The 15,933-nt window shown below is 33.7% G+C and overlaps 1 protein-coding gene, 3 long non-coding RNA genes and 1 pseudogene across 4 annotated transcripts; 2 read left to right on the forward strand and 3 right to left on the reverse strand.

The window, feature by feature from the left end:
• Positions 1–1,524: 1,524 nt before the first annotated feature.
• On the reverse strand, positions 1,525–1,926 carry LOC133739275 (ATP synthase epsilon chain, chloroplastic). The gene has a single exon (XM_062167018.1). It carries the CDS (start codon positions 1,924–1,926, stop codon positions 1,525–1,527), a length of 402 nt encoding a protein of 133 aa, XP_062023002.1.
• Positions 1,923–11,488, reverse strand: LOC133739274 (ATP synthase subunit beta, chloroplastic-like; annotated as a pseudogene).
• LOC133739276 (uncharacterized) lies at positions 3,701–5,873 on the forward strand. The gene is made up of 2 exons (XR_009860511.1): positions 3,701–3,949; positions 5,708–5,873. It is a non-coding gene; the product is annotated as an uncharacterized LOC133739276 (long non-coding RNA).
• Positions 9,029–11,203, forward strand: LOC133739277 (uncharacterized). Its single transcript, XR_009860512.1, has 2 exons — positions 9,029–9,277; positions 11,038–11,203. It is a non-coding gene; the product is annotated as an uncharacterized LOC133739277 (long non-coding RNA).
• Positions 11,489–12,935: 1,447 nt separating the features above from the next.
• On the reverse strand, positions 12,936–15,301 carry LOC133741364 (uncharacterized). The gene is made up of 3 exons (XR_009861847.1): positions 14,952–15,301; positions 14,141–14,217; positions 12,936–13,218 (listed from the first exon to the last, which is right to left on the reverse strand). It is a non-coding gene; the product is annotated as an uncharacterized LOC133741364 (long non-coding RNA).
• Between the last annotated feature and the right edge of the window lie 632 nt (positions 15,302–15,933).

Genomic DNA, 15,933 nt, shown 5'->3' on the forward strand with positions numbered 1-15,933 from the left:
CGTTCAGTTTTTAGGTACTAGTGTATAGATCATCTCTGAAAATTTTCAGCCAATTGATGATCGTTAAGGTATCTAACTCGCTCAAATAAACGGATAGACTGAATCTGTCAACCTGAACCGTACTAGCTTTAAGGCAGTTATCAATGCCTTAACGATCATCATTTTGGCTGAAAATTTGCAGATATGATCTATACACTAGTACCTAAAAACTGAACGGTCGAGATGTGGATATGCGACCGAAAAGTGACCCAAAACTCGAACTTCACACGTTAATTTCAAAGCGGAGCTCCGCTCTGGATAGGATCTGTATATATATATATATATTATCTAGATTATAATATCTATTATGATATAGATAATAATTTATATGTAATTAGTTAAATTTATATTTAATTAAATATAAAATTTCTTTTAATTTTAAATTTTTAGGTTTTAGGGCTATACGGACTCGAACCGTAGACCTTCTCGGTAAAACAGATCAAACTTATTATTATCAAAATGATTTGAACCGTTTCAAAGACCCAACGTGCAGTTTTTTGCATTGGGCTCTTTCATTAACTGATATAAATATCGGCTAGTCTAGCATATTTTTTCTTGACAGAAAGATAAAAAGATGGCTCCATGTGCTCTGATTCATTATGTGGATTCAATCCAATTCAGGAGCACTACCAAAGTGTTTCAAAGAAGGGTTATCCTAACGTAGGTCTGCTTCTGGCCTAGATCAACGTAAGTTAAATGGAGTTTCTATCGCCCTGCTTGAATCAAATATGAAACTTCATACACCTTAAAGTTCATAAGATAGGACGAAAAGAGAGTTTTTTTGAGTTCCTTATACTCATTAAGCCTGGCATTAAATAGACATGGAATTCATCTTATCAATATCTCAATCAATGATGGGTTCTATATTGGCGCCTAACCAGGCAACCGAATCGGACCAAACCATTTGTCAGGCTGTTGTTCTCTTAGTTTTGTTCCCTAAAAGTCAGAGAGTAAGACATCAATTTCTCAATAAGATCAAATCGTTTTTTGATTACATGATGGACTCCTCTGAAAAACATTGGCGCGCGTGTAAACGAGGTGCTCTACCTAACTGAGCTATAGCCCTTGTGTGCTTGTAATACATATTTTATCATGTAGATAATTTCTTGTCAAGATGAATATTACATGATCCAACATTATATCGCTTTGATCCGTTTGATTGGTATTGCTTATAAGTAATATTACATTTATAATTCATCAATGCGATAGGTCCTATTTTTTTCTGATGATAAATAACCTACTTAACTCAGTGGTTAGAGTATTGCTTTCATACGGTGGGAGTCATTGGTTCAAATCCAATAGTAGGTAGAGAACTTATTAGATAACGGAATCGATGGTTTCTAATAAGTTTTTCTACTCAACCTCTTTTTTTATATTCTTATTCACTCAGCAGGAACAAAATTGGGCCGAATAAGCAAAATAAGGTGTATAAACAGAAGTTCTGTTTATACACCTTATTTTGCTTATTTGGCACAGATCAACTAGTTATGACATCACATTGATAGCCTCAACTCGTGTCCTATCTCGTCTGAGAGCTAAATTTGCCTCAATTGCTTGTCTCTTGCCGTCAGCTTTCCTCAAGTTAGCTTCTGCAATTTCAAGAGTTTGTTGAGCTTCTTGTGGATTAATGTCACTACCCTTCTCCGCATCATTTACTAAAACCGTGATCTCATTATTGCCTATTCTAGCAAAACCACCCATCAGAGCCATCGTTAACCATTGGTCGTTAAGGCGTATTCTCAAAATACCGATATCTACAGCTGTGGCAATAGGCGCGTGATTTGGTAATATGCCAATTTGTCCACTATTAGTAGATAAAATAATTTCTTTCACTTCCGAATCCCAAACAATGCGATTCGGGGTCAGTACACAAGGATTTAAGGTCATTTCTTCAATTTACTCTTCATTTCTAAGTTCCTAAGGTCGTAGCTTTCGCAATAGCTTCATCGATGTTACCTACTAAATAAAAGGCCTGCTCAGGAAGACCATCTAATTCTCCAGAAAGGATCAATTTAAACCCTCTAATTGTTTCTGCTAGACCAACATATTTTCCTGGGGAACTGGTAAATACTTCTGCTACGAAAAAAGGTTGTGATAAGAAACGCTCAATTTTTCGTGCTCTTGCTACGGTTAAGCGATCGTCTTCGGATAATTCGTCCAACCCAAGGATAGCTATAATATCCTGAAGTTCTTTGTAACGTTGTAAAGTTTCTTTAACTCTTTGCACAGTTTCATAATGTTCTTCACCAACAATCCGAGGTTGGAGCATAATTGATGTTGAATCTAAAGGATCTACTGCTGGATAGATACCCTTGGCAGCTAATCCTCTTGATAGTACGGTAGTAGCATCTAAATGTGCAAATGTCGTGGCCGGAGCAGGATCGGTCAAATCGTCCGCAGGTACATAAACTGCTTGAATAGAAGTTATGGACCCCTCTTTGGTAGAAGTAATTCTTTCTTGTAAAGAGCCCATTTCAGTACTAAGGGTGGGTTGATAACCCACAGCGGAAGGCATTCTGCCCAATAAAGCGGATACTTCGGATCCTGCTTGGACAAAACGGAAGATATTGTCAATAAATAGAAGTATGTCTTGTTCATTAACATCTCGAAAATATTCCGCCATAGTTAGGGCGGTTAAACCAACCCTCATACGAGCTCCGGGCGGTTCGTTCATTTGACCATAGACTAGAGCCACCTTTGATTCAGGAATATTTTGTTCATTAATTACGCTGGATTCTTTCATTTCCATGTAAAGATCATTTCCTTCACGAGTATGTTCACCCACTCCGCCAAATACGGATACACCCCCATGAGCTTTGGCAATGTTGTTGATCAATTCCATAATGAGTACTGTTTTACCCACTCCAGCTCCCCCAAAAAGTCCAATTTTTCCTCCACAACGATAAGGGGCTAGAAGATCTACAACTTTAATTCCTGTTTCAAAAATGGATAGTTTTGTATCTAACTGGATAAAGGCAAGCGCAGATCTATGAATAGGAGATCCTGTACGAGTATCTACAGGACCTAAATTATCCACAGGCTCTCCAAGTACGTTAAAAATTCATCCTAGAGTCGCTCCGCCGACTGGAACACTTAAAGGAGCTCCTGTGTCAATCACTTCCATTCCTCTTGTAATAACCCGAAAATTAGTGTCAACTATAGAACACTATATTATTAGTTATATTCGAAAAGTCTTACTTTGTTTTGAGTATTTTTCTTTTTAGAAATCAATATCATCACATACCGCACTGAGAAGATATGTAATTTTTTAATACTAGACTTCTAGTAAACTTATCAAAATACCTTAGTTCGTATTTCTTGTGTACACTCGATATTTATCATTGAGCTCAATACTATTATCTATATTATTTTTGTGATGCATGTCATTTTAGTACTAATTATTGCTATTTTTACCTTAAGAAAGCACTAAAGTTCTTTACTTATTAATTGGGTAAATGTGCATATGGATGTGTGTGTACATACATACATACATACATATATATATATATATATATATATATATATATATATATATATATATATAATTAGCAAGCTGATTTATGCTTTCTTTCTTTTATTACTTTTTTTTCTTTTACTTTTCCTTTTAATCATTTAACCTATCTAGTGGATTAGCCACTTACCTTATATTATTAGTCACTCATTTTATTTTATTTTTCTTTAAGCCTAATTCTAGCCTATATAAACACATGATCTCTATCATATTTTCCTACAAGCTTAACAATCAAATGCAAAATTTGATCAAAAACTCCCTTAGTTGAAGAGAAAACCCAACTAAAAGTTCCTCACACAAATCCTTCATCCTATTTCCCTTAAGAAGTTTCCTTTTGTGAAAGAAGTCCAAGCTTGATTTCAAGACCAAAATCTTCACCTCACCTTCTGATTTCCTTAAGTAAGTACATGATTACATTTCTATATTCTTTTGTCTTTAAGATTTATCAAATTGCATAATCAATGATAAAATGGAAAAGGATCTGCTTTGCTGCAAACCCGTATTTTCGTATATAAAAAATTCTGTTTTGTCAAAACTAATTACAGTATTAAATTCCTCATCAAAAGTTCTTCAATTTAGGCTTTTGAATCACTCAAAAAGGTTAAGAAATGAAGAAGTTATGGCTAATCAAAGTTTTCAACTTTTAAACTCGCTGGAAATCTCATACAGCCATCACAACTTCAAAAATTCATATCTCTCTCATTTCTTATCCGATTTCTACAAACTTTATATCAATTTGAAGCTTAAGACCTCTACTTGTGATCTGGAGAGTTTGAGAATTAATGGTAAAATACACAGAACGTAAAGATTTAAACATCAAAGGGCAGTATCAAAAATATCGGTTTCTGTACTGTTATGGTTCTTCACCATTTCTGGACTATGTGACTTCGAACAGGATTACATGACTTATTCCATTAGATTCCTTGTGAAAAATCCTTTGAAATGGTGTACTCATTTGACTAATTCGGACTTGTGATGGACAATATAACACATTTTGAAGTTTGATGACTCTAATCGGAGAATCATGAACATGGTTGATGGACTTCAATGGATTTGGACATAAGAACTGAAATACTAACTATAATATAATTTTGTTAAATTGTGTATACTTATTTAATGCTTGCACTTTATTATTTTACTTTATTTCAGTTATTTACAAGCTTATTAATTGTGTATAGTTACTCATTTAATGTTTGTGCTTTATTATTTTACTTGATTTCAATTATGTATAAGCTTATTTATTTTATTATATATGTTGCTTGCAAGTGAATTTACTTATTTGTGTTATACAATTATGTTACATATGTTTTCATATGAGATTATTGCTAAATATATGTATCTATATGTGTGCGTACATATACATATATATTACGATATATAATTCATAAAGATTGTATTTTGTGAATTTGATTATGTTTGAGAAGTACAATTGTGAAGCCGGGTGATTAGTACTACCCCGTGCTTAAGTGAATTACTGGTAAACGTGTTTTGGTGTTATGTGGAAGTTAGCTTTGGGCCCTAGTCCCTACAGATAGTGCACTATTATACTCTTAGGAAGGGTGCTTACTTTGAGTATACATGCCTTGGTTGTGTCCTTGGTATGCTGCGGCTTACCCGTACTTTGGGAATAGTACGTCGGTCCCTAGTACGTGGATTTATGATTTGTTACCAGTCAACCTGGTTTTCCCGTGTTTTGGGTATAGTACGTCGGACCCTAACACGTGGATTTGTGATTTGTTACCAGTTAATCTGAAAATTCACTAAAAAGAGAAGTGTACTTATGTTATTTTGATCAAATATCTATCTATGATATATTTTTAATATGTGAAGGTGTTAGTAAAAAGAAAATCAAGCATGTGTTGCTTTAATGTTATTTCACATACTAATGCTACAATATTTGTTGGTTTGATAAGAATATGTGACTGTGATTTATTACCAAACCATTCACACGAATGAATATATTTGTATATATGTGTGTGTGTATTGTGTGTATATATATATACATATTTAAGAATTCGTATGAACTTAAATGGTTCTTAGTACATTTTAACTTGGTTGTTCAGTTTTGATTTCTTATAAGATACATTAATATAAGAATGTAAGTTGTGTACTTACTGGGCTTGTGTTGCTCATGATGCTACACCTTCTTGTTTTCAGGTATTGAGTAGATGCTTGGGGAAACGGGATGAACCTACTAGATAAAATAATATTTTTCTACTACTATTTCTAGTGAATACCTGTACTGATTCGAATTTTGCTTAACTTTGGTTATGTAAATATATTACCGATATTAGTTTTCTAATAAAAGTACTATTCAAACATGTATATATTTTCTTTTACTTCTTGTTGATTTATTCAAGAAGAAAATTGTATTTGTTTTGACTCACGTCACAAATTCACGAGCCATATTTCAGTACAATATTGGCCTTGGATTTGGGGGCGTGACAGTTTGGTATCAGAGCTTTCGTTCTCTTAAGTTTTGCCAAAAAAAAAAAAAAAAAAATTTAAAACTTAACAAGAACGGGGAGGGTTATATTTATGTGTATAGTTCAGCATGTAAAAGTTGTGTATAAATTCTTATTTATATATAGTTTGTTGCATCTTGAAGTTTTGTGTTTGAATCATATTAATATCATTAATGTTTTAGTTTGAATTTTGTTACTTATGTATCAATTTATCAATGATCACTTGACAGATTGGTATCAAAGCTAAAGTTCCTTTTAAGTTTTGGTTTCTACAAATGAAAATATATAAATGGGGTGGGTACTATATATGTAAGCATATACATGCATTTTAGGCTATCAAAAGCTTTGATGAGTATTATGCATCCCTATTCTTTGATTGCAGTTATATTTTATATGCTAACTTTATCAAGTTAGATGATGATATAGTGATTTGTTTGGGTTTTGTTTCATTGAAAAGAAGAGAGTAATTATCAAGAATTATTTGTCTAATGTTCTTCTATTAATCAAACTATTATAGTCTATATGGCTAGTAGCTTTGATCGATCCTTTGTTTGAATTTCTTCTTCTCCCAAACCATTCCCTCAAATTTTTGTATTGATCAAGCAGTGATAATGACATGTATACGCTTTAGTCAATATGGTAATTGGCATATGATTTTGTGACACAAGTTTTTGAGACTAAGTTGTTTTGGATAACATTAGGTATACAGTGAGTAGAAGTTATATACTTTAGTATGAGTAGAGTAAAATGATTCGTTTAGATGTACTCGTGACTATTATGGAAGTATGAGTACTAAAGCCTTGATAGAATTGTTAAGCATTCGCAAGATACTAAAAGAGCTTAGCATATAAGATAGTTGTTGAATTGCTTAACAAGGATCTAGAAACAGTTTAGGGCTAGCTTGATATCCGTATGGTAAATTGATATTGAAGAGATCCTTTTATTTGGAAGTTAAACTTATTTTAGGAAAATTTCGGATCTTTAGAGTAGTCTGGTGAGAGAAAGAAAAAGGGGTTCATTATTATAGTAGATTAAGTGGTTCCTAGAATGCTCTAGAATTATTAGTCGAAACGATTGCTGAGTAGGCTACAGAGAGAAGAAATTTTGAGGAGTATTTAGTGAAAAATATATGTGAACAAGACTAGCAATATTGGTCCTAGTGCATTTGGGAGATCTTTAAGCATTAGTCGATTATGGAAAAAGACTATTACTCAAACAATTGGACGCGCAAGATTTCCTTCCACTCAAATTTATTCTGTGTTGAAGGATATTGATATGAAAGGTGAAAGGTACGACTTGAAACTCTAGCTCTTGTTGAAAGTTTAGAATCATGATTTTATTTGGATTATTAAGAATAGGTTTAACAATAATTGTTCCCTTTCGAAGTTCAAAAATTCTAGCTCTAACAGTATGTGAGCTACTCTCCATAAACTTGTTTGAGGCCGGTGTAACTTTTCGTAGCCTTTATAAGTTTAGTGTGACCTAATAAGATATAATCTAAGGTAGGAATGATTTGAAGATTCATGATGCTGTTGTTCTAGGCTACCTTAAGTTCCTTGAATTAGAATGTTTGATGTACAATTTTGGAAGAATCCTTATTCTTGAAGTTTCCTACACAGATGAGAGTAAGAGAGTTAGAGCCATAAATAAGTTAAGCATGCTTGTCACTAGAATTTTTGCAATGCCTTACATGCAATGTTTTATGCAAAGCCTTACAAGCGGTTAATTACCTTGTCCAGATTATTGATGAATATATTTTAGGTCTCAACCCTTCCAATAATGTGGTCCTGAAAGTTCAGTATTTCTAGTACCCTCGCACTTGTATACTACCACCATGAAGATAAGCTTAGTATTTACCCATTACTTATAGATCGATTTGTATTCTCTACAACCTAAGGAATCGAACCAATAGATACAATATGCTTGGTGAAAAGTTCTTAGATATAAGATTTGTTCAGTTGAATGTTTTCAGTTGGAACTACTTGATGAAACTTTTATTTGAGATAGATTTGAACAACATTGATGAAGAGAGATAAACCCATTTATGGTGTTGCCACAGTGTCAGCAAGGAGGAGAGAACTTGTTTGGTTGATATGCAGAATCCAAAACCTAGCTAGCTACATTGCAACATCTTGACCTAATGCTTTAGGCTAACGAAATTTTCAACCTCTTAGAATATTAAAAAGATGGAAGTTTAGCTTCTCGACTACTATGGGTAGATCATTCAAGATTTAAGTATATAGCCTAACCAATAATTTGAGCTTAAGGTGAGAACTCACAAACCATGTATCCTTGAAAGATAGATACCTTGGTAATGACACTTGACTTCTATTTAGAGAAAGAGTTTGCACACCAAACAATATTGGTTTAAGGGGAAGTTTTGCTCACCAGGTGGACTTCACTTTTCATTCGAGGGGAATGAAAATATACAAATACTTTTGGTGATTTCTTTTGTTTGAGAAACCTATGTAAAATTCGAGGACGAATTTTCTTTTAAGGTTGGTAGACTGTAATAACCCGAAAATTAGTGTCAACTATAGAACACTATATTATTAGTTATATTCGAAAAGTCTTACTTTGTTTTGAGTATTTTTCTTTTTAGAAATCAATATCATCACATACCGCACTGAGAAGATATGTAATTTTTTAATACTAGACTTCTAGTAAACTTATCAAAATACCTTAGTTCGTATTTCTTGTGTACACTCGATATTTATCATTGAGCTCAATACTATTATCTATATTATTTTTGTGATGCATGTCATTTTAGTACTAATTATTGCTATTTTTACCTTAAGAAAGCACTAAAGTTCTTTACTTATTAATTGGGTAAATGTGCATATGGATGTGTGTGTACATACATACATACATACATATATATATATATATATATAAAATTAGCAAGCTGATTTATGCTTTCTTTCTTTTATTACTTTTTTTTCTTTTACTTTTCCTTTTAATCATTTAACCTATCTAGTGGATTAGCCACTTACCTTATATTATTAGTCACTCATTTTATTTTATTTTTCTTTAAGCCTAATTCTAGCCTATATAAACACATGATCTCTATCATATTTTCCTACAAGCTTAACAATCAAATGCAAAATTTGATCAAAAACTCCCTTAGTTGAAGAGAAAACCCAACTAAAAGTTCCTCACACAAATCCTTCATCCTATTTCCCTTAAGAAGTTTCCTTTTGTGAAAGAAGTCCAAGCTTGATTTCAAGACCAAAATCTTCACCTCACCTTCTGATTTCCTTAAGTAAGTACATGATTACATTTCTATATTCTTTTGTCTTTAAGATTTATCAAATTGCATAATCAATGATAAAATGGAAAAGGATCTGCTTTGCTGCAAACCCGTATTTTCGTATATAAAAAATTCTGTTTTGTCAAAACTAATTACAGTATTAAATTCCTCATCAAAAGTTCTTCAATTTAGGCTTTTGAATCACTCAAAAAGGTTAAGAAATGAAGAAGTTATGGCTAATCAAAGTTTTCAACTTTTAAACTCGCTGGAAATCTCATACAGCCATCACAACTTCAAAAATTCATATCTCTCTCATTTCTTATCCGATTTCTACAAACTTTATATCAATTTGAAGCTTAAGACCTCTACTTGTGATCTGGAGAGTTTGAGAATTAATGGTAAAATACACAGAACGTAAAGATTTAAACATCAAAGGGCAGTATCAAAAATATCGGTTTCTGTACTGTTATGGTTCTTCACCATTTCTGGACTATGTGACTTCGAACAGGATTACATGACTTATTCCATTAGATTCCTTGTGAAAAATCCTTTGAAATGGTGTACTCATTTGACTAATTCGGACTTGTGATGGACAATATAACACATTTTGAAGTTTGATGACTCTAATCGGAGAATCATGAACATGGTTGATGGACTTCAATGGATTTGGACATAAGAACTGAAATACTAACTATAATATAATTTTGTTAAATTGTGTATACTTATTTAATGCTTGCACTTTATTATTTTACTTTATTTCAGTTATTTACAAGCTTATTAATTGTGTATAGTTACTCATTTAATGTTTGTGCTTTATTATTTTACTTGATTTCAATTATGTATAAGCTTATTTATTTTATTATATATGTTGCTTGCAAGTGAATTTACTTATTTGTGTTATACAATTATGTTACATATGTTTTCATATGAGATTATTGCTAAATATATGTATCTATATGTGTGCGTACATATACATATATATTACGATATATAATTCATAAAGATTGTATTTTGTGAATTTGATTATGTTTGAGAAGTACAATTGTGAAGCCGGGTGATTAGTACTACCCCGTGCTTAAGTGAATTACTGGTAAACGTGTTTTGGTGTTATGTGGAAGTTAGCTTTGGGCCCTAGTCCCTACAGATAGTGCACTATTATACTCTTAGGAAGGGTGCTTACTTTGAGTATACATGCCTTGGTTGTGTCCTTGGTATGCTGCGGCTTACCCGTACTTTGAGAATAGTACGTCGGTCCCTAGTACGTGGATTTATGATTTGTTACCAGTCAACCTGGTTTTCCCGTGTTTTGGGTATAGTACGTCGGACTCTAACACGTGGATTTGTGATTTGTTACCAGTTAATCTGAAAATTCACTAAAAAGAGAAGTGTACTTATGTTATTTTGATCAAATATCTATCTATGATATATTTTTAATATGTGAAGGTGTTAGTAAAAAGAAAATCAAGCATGTGTTGCTTTAATGTTATTTCACATACTAATGCTACAATATTTGTTGGTTTGATAAGAATATGTGACTATGTGATTTATTACAAAACCATTCACACGAATGAATATATTTGTATATATGTGTGTGTGTATTGTGTGTATATATATATACATATTTAAGAATTCGTATGAACTTAAATGGTTCTTAGTACATTTTAACTTGGTTGTTCAGTTTTGATTTCTTATAAGATACATTAATATAAGAATGTAAGTTGTGTACTTACTGGGCTTGTGTTGCTCATGATGCTACACCTTCTTGTTTTCAGGTATTGAGTAGATGCTTGGGGAAACGGGATGAACCTACTAGATAAAATAATATTTTTCTACTACTATTTCTAGTGAATACCTGTACTGATTCGAATTTTGCTTAACTTTGGTTATGTAAATATATTACCGATATTAGTTTTCTAATAAAAGTACTATTCAAACATGTATATATTTTCTTTTACTTCTTGTTGATTTATTCAAGAAGAAAATTGTATTTGTTTTGACTCACGTCACAAATTCACGAGCCATATTTCAGTACAATATTGGCCTTGGATTTGGGGGCGTGACACCTCTCGTTAGACCATCTCTAGCACTCATAGCGACAGCTCTAACTCGATTATTTCCTAATAATTGCTGTACTTCACAAGTCACATTAATTTGTTGACCAGCGGTATCTCGACCCTTAACTACCAGAGCGTTGTAAATATTAGGCATCTTGCTGGGTGGAAAAGCTACATCCAGTACCGGACCAGTGATTTGAGCAATACGCCCCAGGTTTTTTTTTTCAAGTGCGGAAACCCCAGGACCAGAAGTAGTATATATATATGATTTATTCTCATAATAAAATATGTCGAAATTTTTTTGTGAAAATGACTGAAATAAAAAATAAATAAATGTTTGATAACAAAACAAGTTAAGTTGATCGGTTAGTTGAATCAATAAAAATAAGAAATGGGCCTTAGCAATCGATTCTGTTGGTACCATCCAACGGAATCCAATTCAATTGTTTACTTATTGAATTTCAGTAAATTCAAAACTTCAATCAAAACCTATTTTCAAAATATCAAGTGGATGAATAAAATTTTTGTGCAAGTCTTTTATTTGCCTATCATTATAGACAATACCTAGATTCCATATTATCTATGGAATTCAAACCCCATTTATTTACCTACTATTTTTTTCTATCTCATCGGTCCTTATTTATGATTTCAGCATATCGATTTACGCTTAGCCTATTATTTTCTATTTTCTTTTTAGCCTATTCTTTTTTTCATGTTTATGGACAAATTCTGCCTATTTTTACATTTAGGATTTACATATACAACATATATCACTGTCAAGAGCGAATTTCTTATTATTTAGATATTTCGATTTTAAAAAGTACAATATTAGAAATTTGAAAAACAAAGGTTGGGTTGCGCCATACATATGAAAGAGTATACAATAATGATGTATTTGGCGAATCAAATACCACGGTCTAATAACGAATCTTTCTCTTTGTTTTTTTTTCTTTTGTTTTTAAAAAAGTGGACAAGTAATATAAGATATATAAGAGGCCTAAAACAAAACAAACACTAAAAAAAAAAAATTAATTGTATTTATATTTGTTTCTATATAACAAAAACTTTCAATAATATGTTTATATAAGATCGGATAAAGCAGAGGGCCGTATTCTTAATCTCACACAGGGCCTCTAAAACTTTTGAGACTGCTCTGGAGTCATCTACCTCCCCCAAATCCATTGACGACGTGCACGTACCACCTGTCGACACCCGCCAGGTGGTATTTGCTCTCGGCAGCATTTCCACGACCACTCAAGGCTGTGAATTAATATTGCCAGAGAGATGAACAAAACAATAGAGTTCTTCATACTAATGGTCATTGTACATGTATATGATGATCGAGGTGCAAAGTGAGGACTAGCTGTGCGTAATTTATATGTTAAAGTTCTGGTAAACTGTATGCGCATTGTACATGCATGGTAGTATATATGGTTCGTTAATTAATTACTGCGTTGTAGTATTTGTTGAATTTGAATTAATTCATTTTAGATTCACCTTGAATTCCAACAGAAATTTGAGTCCAGGTGACTGCCATTTGACCAAAATTGTAGTAATAGTCAATTACTTCTTTACCTTAATTTTTGTGTTGGCACTAATCATCTAGTCTTGCTGTCACGCCCCGAATTTTGAATAATAAATTCAAATCCGAAACATGAATTAAACCACTTAATCAAATAAACGTTCTGAATTTTTTTCTCAATATAATCTCACCACAAGGTACACAAACTCCAAATCTCGAAACCTCGAGTTCATTATTACAATTCACTCTCACAAGCAATATTGTAAAGCTCTAAATGAGCATAACACACCTCACAACTTACAATTGCTGTAAAACTCTAACAATTGCTCTAACCGCACGGTCACCGTCCTGGTTCTCCTGTCCTGTAGGATTACCCGCTACACAATTTGAATAGTGTACCGGGAGTTGCAACAACACAAAACCCGGTAAGCTTTTGACAGCTAGTATGAGTAAACAAGAAAGAACTGTTGATTTATTAAATTACAAGACCACCACAAACCCACGTTACTTTCTCACTCTCATATATATATATAGACACTTATGAGTTACTCTCAATTTAGCTCATAAGATCACTGACTCTCATATATATATATATACACTTATGAGTTACTCTCAATTTAGCTCATAAGATCACTCACTCTCATATATATATATATATAGACACTTATGAGTTACTCTCAAATTCGCTCATAAGATTTCCCAACATTTGGTAGACAGACTCATATATATATATAGACCCTTATGAGTTACTCTCAATTTCCCTCATAAGGTTACCATATATATATTGACACTTATGAGTTACTCTCAATTTCACTCATAAGGTCACTCCACATTTGGCAGACAGACTAGAGCTCTAACTGAACGTAACCACTCGTCCGGCCACAGACGTGATTACGATTTAATACTATTAATAACCACCAGCCCGGTACGAGAGCGTGATTCACTAATAGATGCCATGGTCACCTCGTGACCTAGTGATCTCCACAGATCACAACAATTTATTGTTCCTCAACAATAAAACTCAACACCTCTCACAATATATTGTTTCTCAACAATAAACTCAATACCTCTCACAATATATTGTTTCTCAACAATAAACTCAATACCTCTCACAATATGTTGTTTCTCAACAATAACTCAACACAACTCCAACAATACATATTATTTCACGTAATAATATATATACAGACATTCACACAGGAATGTCTAGTAACACCAACAATAGTTCATATGATTGCAACAAAATAAAGCAATTAATTGTATTGGGTTCGTAATATGAACCACGTGAGGTTTACTCACCTCGATAATCCCGCTGCGTCTTCAATTCAGCTCAAAATACGATCCACAATCGTCCACCAACTCAAACCGTCAATCACCTAGTCAGATACGATCTTAACTTAGCAATCATTCATAAACAACACATATACGGAAATCCAACGGTCGGATTCTAATTTAATGATGATCCAACGGTCAGATCGAATTTATACGATGATCCAACGGTCGGATCCTAATTATACGATGATCCAACGGTCGGATCCTCACGGATCGCCCTTAGGATCATCCTCCAAAATTATCACAAAGATCCAATGGTCAGATCTTCTTGAATCACTCTAACAAACATCTCCATAAAATTATACGAAAATCTGACGGTCGGATTCTCACGAATCGCCTTCCGAATCATTGTTTTACATTTATACGAAGATCCAACGGTCGGATCTTCGCCCATGACCACACAAAGCCACTGGGACAGTCATAAGATCATCATATCCAAATTTGAAGTAAAACCGATGGTCAGATCCTCACAGATCGTAAACCGAAGATAAAACGTAAAAACGTTAAATAGTAACGTCAAAACATAAATTCACTATTTATCAACGTTTTCTAAAATGACCTTGTAATATATCAAAACGCTCGTAAGGATGCGTAGATCATCACCTAGATAATAAAAACTCAAAATATGGTCGAATACGCCGCCACAAGCGGCGGTCAGTGGGCGGTCAACGGCGGTCAACGCGGCGGTCAACCACCTCCTCTGGCCACCAAATTTCATCCACAGCATCATCTCAACATTTCCAATCACTTTCTCAACTGTGACAAAGTCAGAAAATACCTTGAAGTAGCCGAACAATTAAGCACTCCGATGTACAGTGAAATTTTCCAATTATGCTTTCTTCCTCCATGCTTCGATCTGGGTTATGAGACTTGGCGAGCATGAAGAGCGGCTTAAGGCGCTTCTAATGGACCTGGGTTTATGACTGGAGGTGGCCGGAAATCGGCGTTGACTAATTTGCTACAGTAAAAATGTTGGCTTCGATCTCCACATTTCCGGCCAAATCGTCGTAAACAACTCCCACATGCGTGATAAGGAGGAAGAGACGAGTCTATCGATGCTCGCAGCTCGCCATTTGGTGGTCTAGAGGTGGTGAAAGAGGAGGTTGCAGAAGAGAGAAAGAGAGAGTTGCAGAAGAGAGAGACTGAGAGAGCACGGGGGAAGGAGAGAGAAAAGAAAGAAAAGTTACCTGGCTACAGTAACATTTCAAATTTATACCAATCTACCATAAACAGTAACTTTCATATTTTGCTTATAACTTTCGCATACGAACTCCGATTTTTACGTACCACATATGCACGCACTCGGTTTAATGTCCTCTACAACTTTCATGAAGGAAGTTTTCCCAAATTCCCAATGTATAAAAAGTCACTTTTTGAGACCCCCTAAATAACGTTCGTTTTTCGAAAATTAATCGTTCGAACTAATTCCACAATTCCTCCGAGCCTCGTACTCGCTCCCACTATCGTGAAATCATTTCTAAAAATCCACATAATTTAATTTGGATTTTTCGGGGTATTACAATCTACCCTCCTTAAAGAAATTTCGTCCCGAAATTTAAGCGTAAGTCAATTCCTCTCGATTAAGGTTGACCTAACTATAGAATCTCCATCTTTTCCAAATCTGTAGTAATCTACAAAGCCTCTGCCCTTTGTATAAAAATACATTCCTATGGCAACTAAATCCTTTCATCACAAACGTAAACTCACAACACAACTGCTCAACATCACTCCACATCAATTACACAAAATCATCACATGGA

Source organism: Rosa rugosa, chromosome 3, assembly GCF_958449725.1.
Source record: "Rosa rugosa chromosome 3, drRosRugo1.1, whole genome shotgun sequence".
Classification (NCBI taxonomy): Eukaryota; Viridiplantae; Streptophyta; class Magnoliopsida; order Rosales; family Rosaceae; genus Rosa; species Rosa rugosa.